General features: G+C 56.8%; 10 protein-coding genes across 10 annotated transcripts; 5 read left to right on the top strand and 5 right to left on the bottom strand.

Moving 5' to 3' along the window:
* Window positions 1-71: 71 nt before the first annotated feature.
* On the bottom strand, window positions 72-507 carry MKK02DRAFT_32551 (cytochrome c oxidase biogenesis protein Cmc1 like-domain-containing protein; the record flags this gene model as incomplete). The annotated part of the gene is made up of 2 exons (XM_053088529.1): window positions 72-352; window positions 420-507. The coding sequence occupies 2 exons, from the start codon at window positions 505-507 to the stop codon at window positions 72-74; spliced, it is 369 nt and encodes a 122-aa protein (XP_052944808.1).
* Window positions 508-922: 415 nt separating this feature from the next.
* MKK02DRAFT_43706 (cytochrome oxidase c subunit VIb-domain-containing protein) lies at window positions 923-1,440 on the top strand (the record flags this gene model as incomplete). The annotated part of the gene is made up of 2 exons (XM_053092566.1): window positions 923-1,150; window positions 1,336-1,440. 2 exons carry the CDS (start codon window positions 923-925, stop codon window positions 1,438-1,440), a joined length of 333 nt encoding a protein of 110 aa, XP_052944807.1.
* Window positions 1,441-1,596: 156 nt separating this feature from the next.
* MKK02DRAFT_43705 (ubiquitin-conjugating enzyme e2-24 kda) lies at window positions 1,597-2,850 on the bottom strand (the record flags this gene model as incomplete). The annotated part of the gene is made up of 11 exons (XM_053092565.1): window positions 1,597-1,620; window positions 1,704-1,766; window positions 1,818-2,108; window positions 2,156-2,181; window positions 2,235-2,273; window positions 2,335-2,345; window positions 2,397-2,452; window positions 2,499-2,534; window positions 2,590-2,636; window positions 2,695-2,733; window positions 2,808-2,850. 11 exons carry the CDS (start codon window positions 2,848-2,850, stop codon window positions 1,597-1,599), a joined length of 675 nt encoding a protein of 224 aa, XP_052944806.1.
* A 244-nt stretch (window positions 2,851-3,094) lies between these two features.
* Window positions 3,095-4,519, top strand: MKK02DRAFT_43704 (guanine-1-methyltransferase-domain-containing protein; the record flags this gene model as incomplete). The annotated part of the gene is made up of 5 exons (XM_053092564.1): window positions 3,095-3,232; window positions 3,344-3,616; window positions 3,667-4,017; window positions 4,072-4,179; window positions 4,229-4,519. 5 exons carry the CDS (start codon window positions 3,095-3,097, stop codon window positions 4,517-4,519), a joined length of 1,161 nt encoding a protein of 386 aa, XP_052944805.1.
* A 176-nt stretch (window positions 4,520-4,695) lies between these two features.
* Window positions 4,696-7,860, top strand: MKK02DRAFT_25448 (kinase-like domain-containing protein; the record flags this gene model as incomplete). Its single annotated transcript, XM_053087041.1, has 10 exons — window positions 4,696-5,028; window positions 5,084-5,416; window positions 5,478-5,610; window positions 5,658-5,867; window positions 5,922-6,160; window positions 6,208-6,349; window positions 6,402-6,461; window positions 6,510-6,646; window positions 6,690-7,250; window positions 7,297-7,860. 10 exons carry the CDS (start codon window positions 4,696-4,698, stop codon window positions 7,858-7,860), a joined length of 2,712 nt encoding a protein of 903 aa, XP_052944804.1.
* Window positions 7,861-7,998: 138 nt separating this feature from the next.
* On the bottom strand, window positions 7,999-10,662 carry MKK02DRAFT_32548 (uncharacterized protein; the record flags this gene model as incomplete). The annotated part of the gene is made up of 5 exons (XM_053088528.1): window positions 7,999-8,139; window positions 8,188-8,394; window positions 8,448-8,549; window positions 8,593-8,679; window positions 8,725-10,662. The coding sequence occupies 5 exons, from the start codon at window positions 10,660-10,662 to the stop codon at window positions 7,999-8,001; spliced, it is 2,475 nt and encodes an 824-aa protein (XP_052944803.1).
* A 650-nt stretch (window positions 10,663-11,312) lies between these two features.
* Window positions 11,313-13,213, bottom strand: MKK02DRAFT_43701 (uncharacterized protein; the record flags this gene model as incomplete). The annotated part of the gene is made up of 5 exons (XM_053092563.1): window positions 11,313-11,489; window positions 11,554-11,661; window positions 11,709-12,443; window positions 12,489-12,603; window positions 12,648-13,213. The coding sequence occupies 5 exons, from the start codon at window positions 13,211-13,213 to the stop codon at window positions 11,313-11,315; spliced, it is 1,701 nt and encodes a 566-aa protein (XP_052944802.1).
* Window positions 13,214-13,438: 225 nt separating this feature from the next.
* Window positions 13,439-14,363, top strand: MKK02DRAFT_43700 (PX domain-containing protein; the record flags this gene model as incomplete). The annotated part of the gene is made up of 5 exons (XM_053092562.1): window positions 13,439-13,856; window positions 13,901-13,929; window positions 13,975-14,049; window positions 14,098-14,143; window positions 14,197-14,363. The coding sequence occupies 5 exons, from the start codon at window positions 13,439-13,441 to the stop codon at window positions 14,361-14,363; spliced, it is 735 nt and encodes a 244-aa protein (XP_052944801.1).
* Window positions 14,364-14,751: 388 nt separating this feature from the next.
* Window positions 14,752-16,139, top strand: MKK02DRAFT_32545 (uncharacterized protein; the record flags this gene model as incomplete). Its single annotated transcript, XM_053088527.1, has 9 exons — window positions 14,752-14,850; window positions 14,895-15,041; window positions 15,118-15,208; window positions 15,268-15,369; window positions 15,446-15,491; window positions 15,553-15,696; window positions 15,734-15,833; window positions 15,884-15,922; window positions 16,071-16,139. The coding sequence occupies 9 exons, from the start codon at window positions 14,752-14,754 to the stop codon at window positions 16,137-16,139; spliced, it is 837 nt and encodes a 278-aa protein (XP_052944800.1).
* A 349-nt stretch (window positions 16,140-16,488) lies between these two features.
* On the bottom strand, window positions 16,489-18,670 carry MKK02DRAFT_25371 (putative X-Pro aminopeptidase; the record flags this gene model as incomplete). Its single annotated transcript, XM_053087028.1, has 10 exons — window positions 16,489-16,675; window positions 16,727-16,797; window positions 16,845-16,918; window positions 16,967-17,156; window positions 17,212-17,269; window positions 17,312-17,767; window positions 17,820-17,967; window positions 18,018-18,074; window positions 18,143-18,159; window positions 18,297-18,670. 10 exons carry the CDS (start codon window positions 18,668-18,670, stop codon window positions 16,489-16,491), a joined length of 1,632 nt encoding a protein of 543 aa, XP_052944799.1.
* Between the last annotated feature and the right edge of the window lie 126 nt (window positions 18,671-18,796).

Raw genomic sequence — 18,796 nt, 5'->3', positions numbered from 1 at the left:
CAAAAGGACGCTTCTCCTGCCTGTCAGCTCAGAGCCATTCCAGCTGCAGCTGAAGCAGCACTCACTACGATCTATACAGCCCTCGCTGGCTCCTCTCCGACTAGAGCCCCGCCGTCCACCCCATCCGCCTTGCCCTTCCTATACGCCTTGACCAGATACCCCGACCGTTCATTCCTCAACTTCTCCACCGCCGCCCGTCCCTTCTCGCTCCGCTCTGCGATATAATCGAGCTTGAGCGAGTCGAGTCGCTCCTCCGACATATAGTTCTTGAGACAAGTGTTCATGTTCTTGATTTGAGTGCGGCACATGAAGGGCATGGAGACGGTGCGTCCGGCAGAGCACATTGCGAAGTCTGGGGGATCAGCTTATTCTATGCTGCATACGGATAAATTGAAAGGTGAGCAAGGGGCAGTACTGACCTTTGACTACATCGTCACATGCCTTATGAGCCAGATCGCGAGCTATGGCGATGACCTCGGTCTCTTCCCTTCTCGAGAGCGCCTGCATCGTATCTCAGCGCGAGGAATGGGAGATTGACGGATGACCCTCGGACGGAGGATAGTGATGTGCTGCGAAACGGTAGGTCGATGGTTGAGGCTGGGCACTACCGCTGCTCTTCGGCCCTGACAGGGCTCATGTATATGCTCTTGGGGATGCAAGTATGGTCTAAAGGCAAGCGTAAGATGGACCGGTGTCGGTCTGGCTGTCTCTGGTGGAGGATTTTCGATTGGCGAAATAAGCGAAGCCCACCAAGACCTCGATCTGCTCGCTCAGAGTTCTACTCACTCTCTGTTACCTATACAGGTCGAGATCTTTCAGACACAGCTACAAACGTACATCACATAGATTGCAGACCTTCCATCTCATAGATTGCAGACCACGAAGCCAAAGAGAGAAAGACATCTTCGGAGTACCCATCAGCATGTTCGGCTTCGGTTCCTCCTCCGCCTCCTCATCCACCCCTCCCCCCGCCTCCGAACCCACCGTCGCCCCTACCCGCGAACAGCGGAAACACTGCTGGGAGTCCCGCGACGCCTATTTTGCGTGTCTGGATAAGGGCAATGTCATGGTAGCCGGAGGAACAGAACCAGGGGAGGCGGGATGTAAGGCGGAACGGAAAGGGTACGAGGTGCACTGCGGGAAGAGCTGGGTGAGTTGCGATGGTCATCATGCGGATGTCGGGCGGACATTATACACTATGGGAAGACTAGGCCGATACGACGTATCAGAGCCGGGGAGGGGCTATGAATGAGGGCATGGCGTGCACAGTCCTCTGTGGGAAGAACAGGCCAATGGGGCTTCATCCGTACAGAAGGAGCTATGCTGATCGTATAGATCGACTACTTCAACAAACGGAGAACACTCGAGCTGCGGCAAAAGGCGACGGTGGAAGCAGCAGCAAGGCAGCGAGACTCAAATCCAGCCAATAAGGGATTATGAGAGCAGAAGTCAGGCTGGGGAGACGCGTACGGGCGAGGCAGCATCTGGTATCTGGTGACGAGGCGGACATACATGGGTCAATGCATATTCACACCCCATCCTTATGACTTCTGCTTCATTGTCCGACCTGTTTGTTTGTCGCTCGCCCCCATCGCTCTACTTGAACAGTTCTTCCAGGACCTGGTATCGTCAGCTCGGGGACACAATTGTCAGAGACTTCAGCCCGGAGCAGACCAGTCCGCTGACAACGGAGTCGCACTCACTGTGTTCTCATTTATATTCGAAATGTTGTTCCCGCGATAGTTCATGCGCTTTAAGACGCTGATCTACAATGTTAGCTAACCCTACCGGGGATGATAGGTGCCCGTATGACGTACCACCTTTGGCCGCTCAAAGCCCATATCCACAAACTGCGAAACGCTCGCCTCACTCAGCCCCGCCATCTCCGCATCCGTCACCTTCTTTGTGCCACCTCCGCCAGTCACCCCGCCCTGCTGCTTATGCACCGGTGCCTGTGCGTACGCCTGCGCCCAGTGCTTGGCTGTACTTATGAATCCAGCGCGGTCGGAATTGTAGTGCTTGGCGACTTCGGCATCTTGTGGATCTTCGGGCACGGGTTCGTTGAGGAGGGATTGGAGTGAGATGAGGGTGGATTTGAGAGTGAGGACCTGCTTGTCAGCTTGAGTCTGGTTCGATGGACCTCTGAATGGCCTACGGGTGACCAGGCATCTTTCAGAATATCTGCAATATCAGCTGCGTGAACTAGCCGCTGTGATCGGCACTCATCGGCGTACCTAAGCAGATCGCTCCTGATGCTGATGAGACATTTGGGTCTGCCAGGATGTCAGCACAGTCTCCATGACGTCCCGAAAATCCCTCGGCCAGGATACGCACGATAGACTTTTCTAGACTCATCAGCGTTGATCCAATGCTTCAGTCATAAGAGACGGACTCACGTGATGAACTTCATCTTGACGGGCTGAAATGGGTACGTCTCGGGTATATTGATATCCTAGCGCTTCGTCAGCGATCGCCCAGTAGAAAGCTGGTGAACGTACGACTTCGTAGTACCCGCCTTCGTACGGTGTATCTGGCTATATCATCGTGAGCTTCGCTCCAGGAAGCTGTCGGTGCGTGGAGATAGCTTACCGGTCCAGGGAAGGCACCAACAAGGTGGAAGGGGTTCTCATCGATCACTAACACAAATCAGCCAGTGAACGCTCATGACGCCGATTGAGGTGAAAGAGCGCTTACTCTCGATGGATATTTGACTCGTCTTATCTTTCGCACAGTCTGATTGATCAGCTACTGTCCTTTGAGGACTGATATCCGTCACAAGCCGTCCTCGACAGGGGCGTGTGACCAACCTCGGATCTCCTTCTGTACCCGCCGTAATCTTGCGTCCGACATGCTGACGAGATTGGAATTTTCGGGTGATCTGTTGCGGCTGGTATGTCCTCACGGTATATGAGCTCGAAAAGTGCTCGTCAAGGGTGTAGTATGGATGGTAGATTGGTTGACAGTCGTGGAAGTGATCGAGCGACTCGGGCGCGCGGAATGCGGAGTGGGCAATGGCATTACGTCAGCGATCAATGGGTGGAGGTTTCTGCGGTCAAGAGCTTCAGTGGAAATCTCGCTATGATACATCATCAACATGGACGAGGAGGATCAGTATAACGCAGAGGCAAGCGGAAGCCAGACGGCAGAGACTCCGGCGGTCGCGACTGCCTCATCGCTCGAGGCGGGCGAGCCGAGATTGAGCAAGAATCAGCAGAAAAAGGCAGCTCGCCAGGTGGGTTCTTCGATGAGACTGGATTGCGGCCATAGCTATCACGATCAGCTTCATGCGCTGATTGCTGACATGCTATTAAGCGTATGATTGTGACTCTTGGCTGACGGCTAGGCTCGTATGGCGGAGCTCAAGCCTCTCAAACGACAAGCCGAAAAGGTCCGACGCCAACAGCGACATCATGAGCTTTCAACAGGCTATGCTGAGGGGACACTATCAGCAGCGGACAAGGAGATCTTTGAGCAGCGAAGAGCAAGAGAGAGGGAGAAGCGGACTGCCAAGAGGCAGGAGAAGCTTGCTGAGGCGGAGGGTGTGGAGAGGAACCAGACGGTCTGGGGCGGGGCGGTCATCATGGATCTGGGGTTTGATGAGCTCATGACGGAGAATGTGAGCTTCTGTATGACGCTCAATATGGTCGACAGTAGCTGACAGAGCAGGAAATATCATCGATGGACTCGCAATTATCCTTCGCTTATTCTGCGAACCGCCTGTCCTCATTACCATTCTCCGCCATCATCCATTCTTCGTCCTCGGTGTCGATATCACCTCGCCTGTACGGCCGACTCGTCAAGCGCGACATTGCACGTTGGAACCGGTGTCACTGGAACCCTGATGATGTCGAAGCGATAGCGAAGCAGATGAAGAACGAAGAAGGCGAACTACCGAGCGGGCTTAAGAGGGGCCAGGAGCTGGTGTACCTCTCGGCGGACTCGGAGGAGGAGTTGACGACGCTCAAGGAGAATGAAGTGTATATCATCGGGGGACTGGTTGATCGCAATAGGCACAAGGTGAGCTCGCTATGCAACGAAATAGTATGCCAGGAGCTTCAGCTGACTTGGTAGATGTTGTGCCAGAACAGAGCCGAGAAGCTCGGGATAAGGACAGCTCGTCTGCCAATAGGAACATATATCGGCAATATGCCCACCCGAAAGGTCTTGACGGTCAATCAGGTCAGCTTTTGTGCGCATAACCACATGCGACCCAGCTGACAGTGCGCAGGTCTTTGCCATTCTGGTCGAGTACAACATTCGGCAAGACTGGAAAGCCGCATTCGAGGCGGTCATACCACCTCGAAAGTTCGATGATAAGAAGCGGAAGCGGACAGGCGGAAATTGGCGTTACGCCGAAGCAGACGGGGCCGCCAAAGACGGGCAAGACGAAGGGGAAGATTCCAGTGATAATGGCGAATTGGGAGGATCCTTGCCCGCATCGAAGGCTCCTGAGCCTGTTCAACCGGCGGGGGATATCCTTATGGGGTCAGATGAGGAAGCAGCTTTCAATGCATTATGACGCATGCATCACTCAAACGGGTGCCTTTTGCACCGCTTGAACCTCACAAAGGACAAGCTGCAGTGCGACGCGCAGCAACTCCACATTCCTCGCCTGCCTTTTATCTATACCTCGGTCTCGATATCGTATTCAGCAGCTAGCATCAGCAGCTCAAGCCGGCGTACAGTAGCAGCAAGATGGCCGCCGGAATGTTCGCAGCCGCGACTAGCCTCACCACCCAGATCTTCTCCAAGCCCACCTCGCTGTCGGCCTACACGCTTCACTCGGCGAACGGACCCTCCACATCCTCTTCGCCCGCTTTCGGCGCGTCATCCTCTTCGACCGCCAGCAAAGCCTCGCAGGGCTTCGCAGTAGGGCTGTGGCGCGTAGTGGGTGCAACTCACAAGACGACGGGCAAGGACGTGTCGGTATGGATGTTCGAAAAGCGGGTGCTGGACGGCGTAAAGGGAGGGTCTGGGCGGAATGCCGCGGAGGCCAAAGAATGGGTCGTAGAACGCATGAAGAAGGAGGTGAGCTGGTTGACTCACGAGAGCGTGCTGAAGGAACCCAAGAGCTGACAGACAGGCGACCAGCTTATCCCGCCTACGCCATCCCGATCTCTTGCACATGGTCGAACCCCTCGAAGAATCACGTACCGACCTCACCTTTGTCACTGAGCTCGTCACCTCTTCCCTCCAGACACTTTTGAACGAGGCGTCTGGCGCAAATAACTCCCGGAGCAGGCACAGACCACCGGAGGAGAACGGGAACGGGACGCGGCGAAACGAGGTGGATCTGGACGAGGTGGAGGTGCAGAAGGGCGTGCTGCAGGTGTCGCGGGCGCTGGCATTCTTGCATGGTCCGGGAAAGAGCGTTCATCTGAACTTGAGTCCGGAGGCGGTGCTCATCAATGCCAAAGTGAGCTCATTCGGCCCAATGATTGTAAAGATATCAGGGATTTGCAAGCTGATACCAACAGGGTGACTGGAAGCTGTCCGGATTGAGTCTCTTGACGCCACTACAGCAGCCTGATGGCTCGGCGACGCGGTACACTTTCCCGGAGGTCGACCCGAGGGTACCACCAGAGGTGCAATGGAAGTATGACTATCTCGGTGAGCTAGTTCTTGCATGTAAGACAGAACGTGAGCTCACTAAGCAGCACCCGAGTACGCCCTCGACTCGCAGCTGAGCACGGCAAACGATCTCTACTCTCTTGGATGTGTCCTCTATGCGGTACATATGGGCGGGAGACCGCCGTTCCCGAACGGGGCCAGCTTGCAGAGTCTGCGGGACCACGCGGAGGGGTCTTTAATACGCAAGGACTGGATGCGGGGGAGCAAGTGGGAAAGGTGTAGCGGGGAAGTCAAAGGTCAGCTTACTTGTTGAGAGTAGTCGACCGAAGCCCCACCGGCTGACCCTGCAGATCTTTTACCCCGCTTATTGACTCGACATGCCTCGTCTCGTCTCTCCCTCGCCTCGCTACCTTCACATCCCTTCTTCTCCTCGCTCGCGATATCCACCCTCAACTTCCTCGATCCGACCACCTTCGCTTCTAAACCACGAGAAGAAAAGGCAACGTTTCTCCGCGGTCTGGTCAGGGTCTTACCTACCTTTAGCGATCGGCTCAGACGAGGCAAGGTGCTGCCGAGTCTACTGGAGGAGGTACGCACCCGCCATGTTTGCAAGCAGGAAGGAACGCTGACGGTCAGATGAAAGATAGCTACCTCCTGCCGTTCCTACTGCCGAACGTCTTTGAGATCTCTAGGTCTCTCACGAAGGAGGAGTTTACGCTTGTACTACCGAAGCTGCAACCGCTGTTTGCGCTCAAGGACCCACCTCAGAACATGCTCAGTCAGTTACCGTGAGCATTGCCTCGACACGCGGAGCTGAGCTGACCTTCCAGCCTTGCTCGAGAACCTGACTCTATTTGAGGAAAAGACCCTACCCCCAATTTTCCGCGAAAGTGAGTGTGTCTGAAATCATCGATCACAAAGCCAAGCTCATCCAGCAGACGTCATGCCGCTCGTATACAATTCGCTCGAATGCGAGCATCTGCCAGTACAAGAGAAGGTGCTTCAACTGGTTCCGCATCTTTGCGAGATACTTGACTACGGCACGGTGCACAATGTCTTGCTCGTCAAAGTCGCCGTACGTCTGATCTCCCTGCTTACCCTCTCAAGCTGACTTGCAGATCCTCTTCACTCGCACCCGCATCCTATCAATCAAAGTACTCACCCTCCAGACCTTCCAAAAGATGGTCTCGACCCTCGACAAAGCCACCCTGACAACCAAGCTCGTCCCCCTCCTAGCCAAAATAAAGACACGCGAACCGGCAGTCATGATGGCCACCCTTGGCGTACACGAGGCAATGGGCGCCAAAGTCGACCGAGAGGCAATAGCCACGCTCGTCCTCCCTCAACTATGGGCCATGTCGATGGGTCCCCTCCTCAACCAGCAGCAATTTGGGCACTTTATGAAGGTGATCAAGGACCTCGGGGGCCGGGTCGAGAGGGAGCATGGGGAGCATCTGAGGGATGTGAGGAGGCTGGAAAGTACCAGTCAGGCTGGGGCGGCGGATATGAACGGGCTAGGGGAGGGGTGGGAGGGGTCAGCGAACGGCGCAGGGGGGAGTGGTGGGGAGATGGACTTTGAGACGCTAGTCAAAGGAGGATCTGGGGCGATGGCCAAGCCAATGTCTACTGGAAATGGGGATATGTGGGATGAGTGGGGAAGTGGGGGAGAAGACAACTTGGTGAGCGGCAATGACCCGCCTGCGCTTTCCTTTGCTCACTGTCCAGTCACAAGCGTTCAACTCTACCATGACGGCTTCCTCCTCCGCCTCTTCATTCCCTACACTATCCACCCCCGTCTCCCCTCAACCTCCCGCCCAGCTACTTCGTCCAGCTGCGCCTCAGGCGCCGACCGCAAACCGTCTCAAAGCTCGGCCAGTACCGTCCTCCAATTTCAACTCGGCCGCATTCGCGTCTTCATCGCAGCCAATGACACCAGACGCACCTCGAAACCAATCTTCCTCGTCCTCGTTTGCGCCACTACAGCCTAGCTCTTCTCGCGGCGCGCCTTCCGCTGGGCCAAACTATAGCGTCTCGCTATCGCCTCAACCACCAGCTATGAGCTCTTACGCTCCCACGGCTGCCCCGGCCCCACAGCCTTCCTTCGCTCAGCCCATGCGACCACAACAGGCATCCTCTAATAGCGTCATGCAGCCGCAATCTGCCGCCGCGCCAAGACCACCTCCAGGCTGGACACCGGGTCTGATGCAGCCGACAAAAGCTCCTACTGCAGCATGGAACGGCAAGGCGGCACTACAAGGGAGCTGGGACGATTTTGATCCCCTCAAGTAAACAATGCAGATGAGGAGAACGTAGAGCCGTAGCATTCGGAAGAGCGGACCTGGATGCATCCACAGGCCAAGGCCGACCTGATCTAATCTAACGAAATGTCCCCTGCCCAAGTCTAACCTATAGCTATTTGACTACTATCTATAGGCCATTGGCGACCATGCAGAGACGGACATATCGGTTGATTCCGCGGGAGAGCATGTCCCACTTCTCGTCGTTGTCCTCCCGGCGGAGCAAGCTGAGGTCGTCGCCGAGGTGGTCTTGCATCTCCTCGGGGCATGCCTGAATAGTCAGCTCGGTTCTACTGACAGAGAGCAAGAGATAACTCACAATGGTGTTGACAGGCTTGAAGTCCATCTGATCCTGCGCGATACACACGTCGACGTCGGATCCGACCCGGCCGCCCCAGTTGGTCAAGCACGGCATGGTATAGACGGGCATCTTGGTGACGGGCGAGGTGACGCATTGGTACGAGACCGGGAGCTGCGAGTCGGGCTTCTGGACCGCCGGCTCGACGTGGAGAGGGTCGGACTTGACCTATGGGGTCAGTGATTGATGCAAGAGAGATGGGAGACGGAATGGGTACGTACGAGATTGTCAGCGTCGTCGGCCTTGCTGTTCACCGGCGCGATGGCAGTGTTGATGCAGTCCTTGCAGGCGTTGACGTTCTCCTTGGCGAGATCATCAGTCACCTGCAAGTCAGCGGTGACCAAAAGGAAAGATAGTAGGACTGACCTGGTCGGCTGCCCCATCAGGTCCGTTGTTGAGCGAGTCGGTGGTCTCGTTGACATCGTCCGAGGTGTCTGAGGCTGTGGGCTTAACCTGTCTCATCAGCTCAGATCATATCAACAGTCACTGATGACTCACCTTCCCAAGCAGCTTCTTGCCGGAACCGCCAAAGAAGCCATCCGTGTCCATGGGCTGGCCGAGACCGTTGACGATAGGCATGCCCTTGATGGAGTCGGTGTTGATGGGCTGACCCTGCTGACCGACGGTGTTGACTATAGGCAAGCCCTTGGCGCCCGAGACGATGTTGGCGATGCCGGCGCCGTTGGTGAGCGGGCTGACGATCCCCGAGGCGGGCGCGCCGGTGTTCTGGAGGGGGCGATCGGCAAGAGGGGTACCTCCGAGGACGCCAGGGGCGACCAGTGCCTGGAGGAGGTTACCGCCCGAGAGGCCAGAAGCGGCGGGACGGACCGAGTCGGTGAGACCGCCAGCGGGGCGCGAGCCAAGAGCGCCAGTGACGGAGTTGGCGGAGAGGGGGAAGGTGGACTGCTGCTGGGGCTCGGCCTGGTTGTTGGGCTTGACGTGGACGTTCATGTCGATATCGGGCATACCAGACATGGAGGTGGGAAGGCCGCCGAGGAGAGAGGCGCCCTTCAAGCCGTCGAAAGCCTGGTTGTCGCCAGCCAGGGCCTTGTCGACCGACTGACCGGCTGGCCTGTCCGTCGCGTTCTTGACCACGGGACCCGAGCCGGGAATGATCCCCTCGGCGGCGTCGTGGGTGGGACCGTCCGTGGCGTCCACGACCTTGGGACCGGTACCGGGGACGAGGCCATCCGCAGCCGAAGAGACGGGACCGTGAGCGGCATCCTTGACGGCGGGACCGCTGCCCGGCACGACACCCTCGGCCGCGTTGGAGAGGGGACCGTTGGTGGCATCGACGACCTTGGGACCGGAGCCGGCAACGACGCCGTCAGCAACCTTGTCGGCGGGCTTGGTGTTGACGCCGTCGAGGTGGTCGTCGGCCTTGCCGCCGCCGTGTTGAGCCGCCTCGTCGATGGTCTGGCCGAGAGGACGGTCTCCAGCGTTGTCGAGGTGGTCGTTAGTGTCGTGACCAGTGTGCTCGGCGACCGCGTCGTTGACAGCGTTGCCAGCGAGGATGGGGTCGAGACCGCTACCGTTGTTGTCATTGGAAGGGGAGTTGTCGGTGCTCTGAGCCGAGCTGGAAGGGTCGACGACGTTGTTGACCTTGTCCGCCGTCTTGTCCCCGGGAAGCGCGCCATCGACCGGCTCCTTCAACCCCAACCCGCTCTCTCCGTCCTTCGCCTTGTCCTCGACCTTGTCCCCAGCAGCGCCCTCCACCTTGTCCTGCACGTTGTCGAGCGGCATGTCCGAGCTGAGGGTGGAGATGGTGTCATCGGTAGACTCGTCCGAGGTGACATTGTCCACCTTGTCGTTGGTCTTGTCGCCGGGCAGGACGTTGTCTACCGGCTCCTCCGCTCCGAGCGCCTTCTCCCCCTCCCTCGCACCCCCATCGACATCCTCCGCCTTTGCCACCTCGTCGAGACCCGCCGAGGACAGAAGGTCCATGCCGTTATTGTCCGCCGCGTCGTCCGCCGGCTGGTCCTCGACGTTGTTGGTGGTGATGGGGCGGCCAGGGCGAGAGAGACGGAACGCGTTGTTGCCGCCACCGTTGAAGGCGTCTCCCTCGTCGACGGGGTCGAGGGCGTCGCCAGAGGTGATGGGCTCGGCATCCTCGGTAGCCTCGTCCGCGGCGGCGCCGTGAGGCACCTGGACAGTGACATCCTTGTCATCCTCCTGCATGACCGAGGAGGGGTCTTCAGCCGAGTCCGAGCCGAGGAGCTTATCGGCAGCGTCACCGAGGGGCGAGTCCTCCGCCTGGTTGTTCATGCCGCCGAGGAGGGTGTTGCCGCCGTCGCCGGCCTTCTGGAGATTGTCGCCAGCGTTGTTGGGGTCGAGCACCTCGCACGGGCAGTCCGGGCCGTCACGACGAGAGATGGGCACAGCACCGGAGCCGGCAGCGAGGAGGGTAAGGATGGCGAAAGCGGTAGAGGTCTTCATTGTGAATGAGTGGATGAAGTAGTAAGTCGAGGAGGATAGGTGGGTTGATTGGGGAAGTGATGAATGACCGAGTGGAAGAGCCGATGGGTGTCGATGCGGAGGAAGAGTGAGCGAGAGTGATGATGGAGGTTGATGTGGGGTGCGAGCGAGCGGGAGGTGGTCGATGGGAGGTTGTCGGTAGTCGTTAGTCGTTAGGGGTCGTTAAGTCGTTAAGGGGTCGTTAAGGGGAGTCGGTCCGCGCGCTCTCTTGCTGTAGATGCTATCGATTAGGTTGATGGATGAAAGAGAAAGAGATCGCCATAGGCCCGGCGCATATGTACTCGCACCCGATGCCGGCTCGCCGATGTACCGTGTTTTGCTTGTCTTGGTCTGACATCGAGGTGTGAATGGTCAACCGGGCTGATAACAATGTATGAGTGATGATTGACCGAGGGCGCAGGAGAAACAACGAGTGGAACAGAGGTGATATTGAGTGGCTGAAGGGCGGATGAGACATGTAATGGAATCCCAATGAGACTTCCCGGGAGATGTTTCAGTTGACAGATCTGTTCGTCAGGTATGCTTACTGCCGGCAGGAATAGTCCTGCATGTGCTGACAAACACTCACAATGACAACGGGTGCTCTATGTCCGAGTCCGCTACGGGACATGCTACGCTGACTCCTCAAAAACCACTTCCTCTACGACTTGCACCAAGCCCTGCTTCCGCTGTTCCTCTTCAGCCTGTCCCGGCTCCAGCTCGACCCCTTGCAGCATATCGTTGGCGACCAGAAATCGTATAGTCTGGGTCAACTGGGACAAGGTGTTCTGAATGGGATTGGCGAGTAGCTACAGAGTCAGCTTGATCTTACACCGTTACGCATCCTCAGGTCAGGCAAGATGGGCAACCTACTTGACCGAGTAGACTAGGACGAGCGAAATGGTTCTGCTTTGGCTGGGGAGGTTGACGGACCTGCTTCCGAGCCGGATTGGTATGAGCAGGTGCCGGTCGATGATCAGCCTGTCGTGTCAGCCCAGATCCGCCGATGATTATCCCGGTCCACGTACCGGATGAGCCGACAGACATCTATCCCCCTGTCTGCACCTCCCGTTCTTCTCCCAATGTGGGCAAATCGCCGACGGTAGCTCATCCACTACGTCTACAGCCGCCGAGGCCTGAACTACCGGCTCTGACGCCTTGTGTGAAGATGAATGCTCCTCCTTTGAAACAGCCTGAGCAACATCGTCGGTGGATATACTGCTAAGCGAGTCATCCGAGTCCGAATCGCTCGAGTCATCCGAACTCGAAGAGCTAGAGGAAGAGCTGGATGATTCGTAGCCTTCGATAGCAGCGAGACCGGAGGTAGACGCGCTCGTGGGCGGAAATGGCGGAGCCGGGTGACGAGGCATCGCTTCGGTCGGCCGGGGCGGGTTCCGCTGATAGCCAGAGTCTTGAGGACGGCCCGTATCGCCAACCCCTCGTCCCCTTCCCCTCCCTCGTCCTCCCCAATCGCTAGCCTGAGCTTCTCTGTCGCTTTCTCCACCACCGCCAGCTCCACCTCGTCCGCCTCTTGCCCCGCCGCGCCCTGAACCACCGCCCTCCCTATCTCCCCTGCCTCTTCCCCGTTCAGATCCCCGACCTCGCCCTCGCCCTTTGCCCCTTCCCCCTCGGTCTGAGCCTTCAGGCGCCTCAACTCTTCCCCAGTCTTCCGCCCTCGATGCCGCATCGATGGGCCGTCTGTCCCGCTTGCTCTTGGCGTCCGGATTCTCTCCTCGGGCTATCGCTACTTCCCGCTCGATTCTCTGGCTCTTAGCTCGGGTCCTACTACGCTGATGGATTGGGCTCACCTTCTCTGCTACTCGCTTTGCTCCAGGCCAATTCGCTTTCCGTTCAGCTACCCACTTGGCTATTTCCTCTTCGGTGTGCAGCGTAATGCTCGTTCCGAAAACGGGTGGTGGCGGCCTGTGTGATCAGCGCATTCCAAGTGCAGGGAAGTGCTAGCTCACCCCTTGTGCTGCGCATACGCCTGTTCCTCCTCGCTGAGCTCCACTTTAGGCCCATTTCGAAAGATAAGATGCCTATCCCCTTCATGCTGTTCCACCTTGTCCCCCGACCCCACGAATTTGCACCCCTTCACCGAGCAGTTCCGCCACGCCATCGGATCTCCTACCGCCAGAAGCCCAGCATCCACCTTCTGACGCTTGGCTGGCGGCTCGACGTGTGTCGTCGCGGGCATGTGAGGGTAGTGCGGGATTTGGTGCTGAGGCTGATAGAAGAGGGGTTGGCCGACAGACTGGTATGGGTTCGGCATCATTGGGTAGGCTGGATAAGCGGGATATGGGTAGGCTTGATACTGCGGATACTGGGAGTATGATGGAGCAGCAGGATACCCGTATGCCGGATTGAAGACCGGTGCGGAAGCTTGATAGCCCCCATACCCTCCGGACAGGTTGGAGGAGGAGGGGGCGAAGCCCATCTGCGGCACCGGCGCGGGGTAGGAGATGAGGCGGGATTGAGAGGGCCCAGCGCTCGCATTGGGTCGAGGGGGTAAGCCTGTACCGTTGGGTGCCATCTTTGCGGCTATAAGGGTGATCGCTAGTTGCTCTGACAGAAGTAATAGACAAAAGACCGAAATCCTGAATCTCGGCGCCTTGCTGCAGCAACTTTTAAGGTTTGGCTCATCGGATCGCGCCGACAAGAACATTACGGCATGGCGATCACAGGCACCCCATGCAGCAGCTGCAGGCAAGCGCAACTCCTCCTCACCTATCATAGCAGGCACAACCCCACTTGCGAGATGACAGCGACCCCGCAGACAGTATCCCGAGGCTCTGGTATCCCTCCTTCCCGCTCGCGAGGCAACTCCAGCGCGTCTTCGTCCAGCCTCACTTCATCATCTTCATTTGATCCACATGACCCCCGCCCGGTGTCGCCGACACAAGACGAGCGCCGCCCGTCTGCTCTAGGCATACGAGACATCACCAAGCTCTACAGAGCAGATAAGAAGGGGAAGGCGCGGGAACGGGAAAGAGGGGAAAGAGAAGCGGCCGGACCGATAGGCTTACAGCATGAGCCGGGGTCTTCACGGACTGATCTGGGTACGAGTCTGCCAGGCAGCGCTGGGGATCTGTTCGCGGTCGACGTCAATGTGCGAGGCTGGAAGATTGTCGGAGGGAGTAAGTGGACTGGAGAGGCTAAGATGGGTGCCTATGTGGGTGAGTTGGATGTGGCTTGAACCCAAAGTGTGAGCTGATCTCAGTGTACGACATCGAGATCATGAAGCGATCAGTGCGTTCAATGACTCGCTTCGGTTGCGCTCTCTGACCGCAGCAGGGTGGAGAGATAGAGATCCTGCGTCGATATACCGACTTCGTGCGATTACGGAACGCCTTGAAGACTCGCTTCCCGGTAAGTCCACTTCCCAGGCGCAGACTTGGCGGTTGACTGACGAGCCAGCATCTCCGAGGTGCGATACCATCGCTACCTGGGAAGAATCACATGGGTCAGTCCATCTCTCTCCCGAGCCATGAGTCACCATTCAGACTAACATCACAGCCAAATTCGCGGAGAAGCTGCTGGAGGATCGCAAACCTCGGTTACAGCGTTTCTTACGCACGGTCATGCTCCATCCCGAAATGGGCAAAGGAGGTCTAGGCTCGGTCATAGGAGAGTGGGTACTCAGTGGGACTACGACGACGGCCATGTCAAGGCCAGATCGGTGATCTCGGTGATCTATAGCCTCCACCTGATGATCCCGATCTCGACCCCCTCTTTGTCTATGAGATCTGCGCGAATCTGACTTCGTGACAAAGGATGGAAGTCCAAGTGAGATTCAGTCTATCCGCCTTTGTGTCTGATCCTCTGGCGACCTTTCGGCTAACGCGATAGCAAGGGCCTGAAGCACGTTTCAGCGCGCAAGCCAATCCAGATCTGGATAGATTGCGACTTCCAGTGGTTCTTCTTTACAGCAGAATGGAGTGTCGTGATGTTCACTGCTTCGGATGACGCCCCTCTTGACATATAAACCACCCCTCCCCTCAGTCTGTCGCCTTCACTTACTACCATACTTATCTCACTCCCTGTCTACTCACTCTTGCTCACCCTATCACAATGGCTACTGATCCTTCGGAAGCTTCTGCTGACACTGTCGTCATCGGGGAGCCCATGCCCAATGCCGGCTACTCGAATCAGACTGACATCGTCGTTCCCGTGAGTCGTGTATTGCTGCCACCTTACAACAGCTGATATGACAGACCGGGTCTCCTACCGGCAGTGAGCTTTCTCAATGGGTGTGGAACGCGTACGCCAACCCTCTCCCGGAACGGCTCAGTCGCAAGAGAGTCTGGGGCAACAAGAAGAGGCAAGTTGTTGAGGATGAGTTCGACTGGCCCGAGAAAGAGGTACGCAATCAAGACTCTCCCTGTCTCATAAACTTTGTGACCCCCGGTTCAATAACTTCTGCTAACGACTCTGCAGGGTTCCAACAAGAACAAGACTGCGTATACCTTTCTTAGGAATGATGTACCCACTTCCAAGGGTACCATCAACGAGGAGCTTGAGGCTGGCAGTAGGTTCATGATCTCCGAGGCAGACTTGAAGCAATCTCGCAATGAGACTGACGTACAGGCGTCTCCGTCCTGAACATCATTCGCGACAAGGGTGGTCTGGGGAAGCCCAAAATCATTGCCGTGGGACAGAAACGCACGCCTATCAGCAGGTTCACTTTCGGTGAGTCAAAGACTTCCCGCTTGGCATGCACAGGGCAGACACGCGAGGCAGACAGAACGGGCAAACTGACACGAAGCAGAATTTCCCGGTGGAAAGGTGAATGACGAAGACGAAAGCATTCTGTGAGCAGCCCGTCGCGTGGTGGGACGCATCAAAGGTATTGGAATGGCTGACTCAACTGAGCCATTCTGCCGTTCGAGAGAATCACGAGGAGACGGGGCTTCCTGACGTGTTCGACATCAGCAATGACTCGGAGAAGGATCGATGGCGCCTGGTCAACTCTCGTGTCCCCAAAGCCACCTACAATTCGAATTCGGGGCAAGTCGCGTTACCAGGATCCCGAGTCTAGCTGACACAGATTTAGGATTGGAGGATCCGGGAGCAAGCTTGCCATTCTTGAATGGGAGACCGACGGATCGATCAACACGGACAGGGATCTGCCGGCACTGACGAAGCTGAGCCCGGTAAGTCAGCACATACAAGTGACCTTCTCAATGTCCCGCTCACCTTCCAGGGCGAGAAGGCGAGGCGCCTCAAGCGATTCGTCTACCCCGTCAGCGAGCTGTCTTCTGTTCTGAATGGTGACGGTGTTCTGCTCTGCCCCATATGTGTGCTGATGTAATCCAGAATGCACGGACCTTCAAATCACGCCGGACATCGTCTTCTCGCTGGTGGAACCCATGATGGAGCTGACGACCGAGCTCGTTTCGGACCGCAGTGAGCCCATGCCGACGTCTGTGGGCTCCACTCTCGTCGAAGCGGCTGCTTGAGATCGTCAGCGTGCTACGTTTCGCCCTCTTTTCCCCGCAATGCTGTCCGGATCTCCGCTCGATTCTTTCACTATTTGACCTCTGATTTGATGCTACATACATCATGCTATATGTGAATAATGACTGATCTTACCGCTCCCGGTGGCTGCACAACTTGCCAGCGTCTTTGCTAGTGCGAGAACCAATCAACATATTGTAGGGCGACGTGACGGGACGATGCCATGTCTGGATTACTGTACACATATGTTTCATTGCCCTGACCGGCATCAGCAACCGAGGCTTTGAACCTCACCGACGATGAGTCAGGCGAGTTGGAGCTGTTTACATCCGGCAGATACAGAAGCCCACTCTACCTCAGTCCCTCTATATCTACGATTTCTTTTGGAGCATTCGCACTCAACACCCAAGGTCCATCCTTCTGAAACGCCACCTCATCTTCCACCCTGATCCCCATCCCGTGAAAGTGCTTCGGGTAGGCATTGTCAAACGGGACATATATTCCCGGTTCTATCGTGATGACATTGCCCTCTGTCAACCTATGGGACGTCAGCCGGTACCAGACTCTGCGGAAGTCGATGGATGCTCACGCTGCGCTTCGATCTGCGGTGGGGCAGTCGTGCAGATCCGAGCCGAGGTGATGTGATAAGAAGTGGGGATACTGCTCGATCAGCCTGACGTCTACTCGCTACACATTGGGGAACCTACCAGTCTTCTCTCGATATCTCCTACGCCCAGCTTGAAGCCTATCTGCCTCAGTTCCGCTAATAAGAGACCGCAACCTGTTAGTCAGCCCGTGCCTCAGCACTATCAAGATCTCCAGAACTCACTCGCGCGATGTAGCTCATTCATCGATATCCCGTCCTCCACCTTACACCGCTTCACGCACTCCTTCTGTGCCCTCAGGATCGCAGTGTACAGGTCGCGTTGCGGTTCGCTGAATTTGCCATTGGCGGGGAAGGTACGAGTGATGTCCGAGGCGTACATGTGGAGTTCGCAGCCTGCGTCCACAAGAACAAGCTGTTGCGTCAGCTTCTTGTCCGAATCTGACCTGGCTCGACTCTTCATAGCTCACATCTCCATCATCAACGACGTTGTCATTACTCGTGTAATGTATCACAAGACCATTCGCCCTGACAGTCAGCTTGAACCTCTCGTGCAAATGCGCAACTCACCCCGAAGCTATCACAGGCACATATGCCTCCCGCTCACTTCCCTCCTTTGCACACATATACGCAAACTCCACAGCCAACCTGTCCTCCCTCATGCCGCCATTTACAAACCCCATCAATCTCGTATGAGCCGCAGCTGAGATGTCCGCCGCGCGCTTCATGATTGCCAGCTCCGACTTGCTCTTTACTAGCCGTAATCGATGTACCTCTCTTTCGAGCGGACGTGCACGCTCCGAGGCCAGTGCGGCGGATATGAGGAGGTGTGGTGGGTCCGAGGCGGACGACCATGAGGCCGATGAGGACGGATCTGAGGTGAAGAGCTTGAGGAGGGAGGAGCGGCGGCGCGGTGGAGGCGGTTGGAGGGGTTGAGAGGATGGCGAGGGGGACGGTAGAGGAGGGACGGAGACGAAGAGGTTTTCAGAGCGAAGGAGGGCTGGGAGGTGGGCGGCCAATGCGGAACTGGGGAATGCCTGTCAGTCAGATTGATGTATATATGACTCTTTTGATAAACGAGGAGAGAGGACAGACCTCGTCTGCGCCAAAGACGGAGACTGCTCCTTCTACGCCGGAGCATTCTCCCGACCACAGTGTGTCATGGTCATCTTTCGGCGGGACGAAGAGGGTATATCTATAACCTTTGGAAGTGGATGGGCGAGACTCTGCCCTGTTAGCCGATCTGATGGCGATTAGAATTAGCGAGCGAGTATACCTAGAACAAGAGTAGCCTCAGGCTCATTGAAACCGGTAAGGTAGTTAAAGTCGGTCGCTGGGTCGCTCAGCTTACAGTCCTGCTCCATGCTTCTGGTCGCGGAGTTTACGACAGCTGAGACTCACCTTGTCTGAACTTGTAGCTGCCGGGTCAGTATAGCCCGTTCGACCACAGCAATCCAATCGCACGGTCCAAGTAGAAGACTGAGGTACCCACAATATCTCTGCTACATCAGCTCCGTATCTCCCGGAAACGTTCCAGTAGCTCAAATTGTGTAACTCACGCTGGCTGACCAACCTCACTGTCCCACCCATACAGACCACCACACTCCCCTCCGGCAGACTCTCCATCAATTTCCGTCGTCGCTCCTCATACTCCGAAGCCGGTATCCCCGGAGTCAGCTCTCCCGAGCCTACGAGATGCGGATGTGTATGATGTAGCGGCTGGCCCTGTCTTGGCGGCTTCGAGGGGTGCGTGGAGGGGTGCGAGGCGTAGCCCCGGGCTGACACGAATGAATGTCGGGGTCGAGAGGTAGGAGCAGCTTGCTGCAGAGGCGGAGGCGGAGGCAGAGCAGCTCGGAGCTCCGGTCCTGCAGCCGCTATTGGTCGACATGATCGACTCGTAAGCCCACTGAGGCGTACTGCTGGCCTCATTCCCACTATCAAGTAGAGCCGATATGAAAGAAGAAGTAGAGAAGAGTAATATCTGTGATCTTCGGCCGTCCGAAATACCTCAGACTTTCGGTCCGTGCGTCAACCATTAACCAGGCGCAGGAGCTG

This window comes from Dioszegia hungarica, assembly GCF_025882075.1.
Source record: "Dioszegia hungarica strain PDD-24b-2 chromosome Unknown MKK02contig_8, whole genome shotgun sequence".
Lineage (NCBI taxonomy): Eukaryota > Fungi > Basidiomycota > Tremellomycetes > Tremellales > Bulleribasidiaceae > Dioszegia > Dioszegia hungarica.
This window is presented reverse-complemented; position numbering and strand designations above follow the sequence as displayed.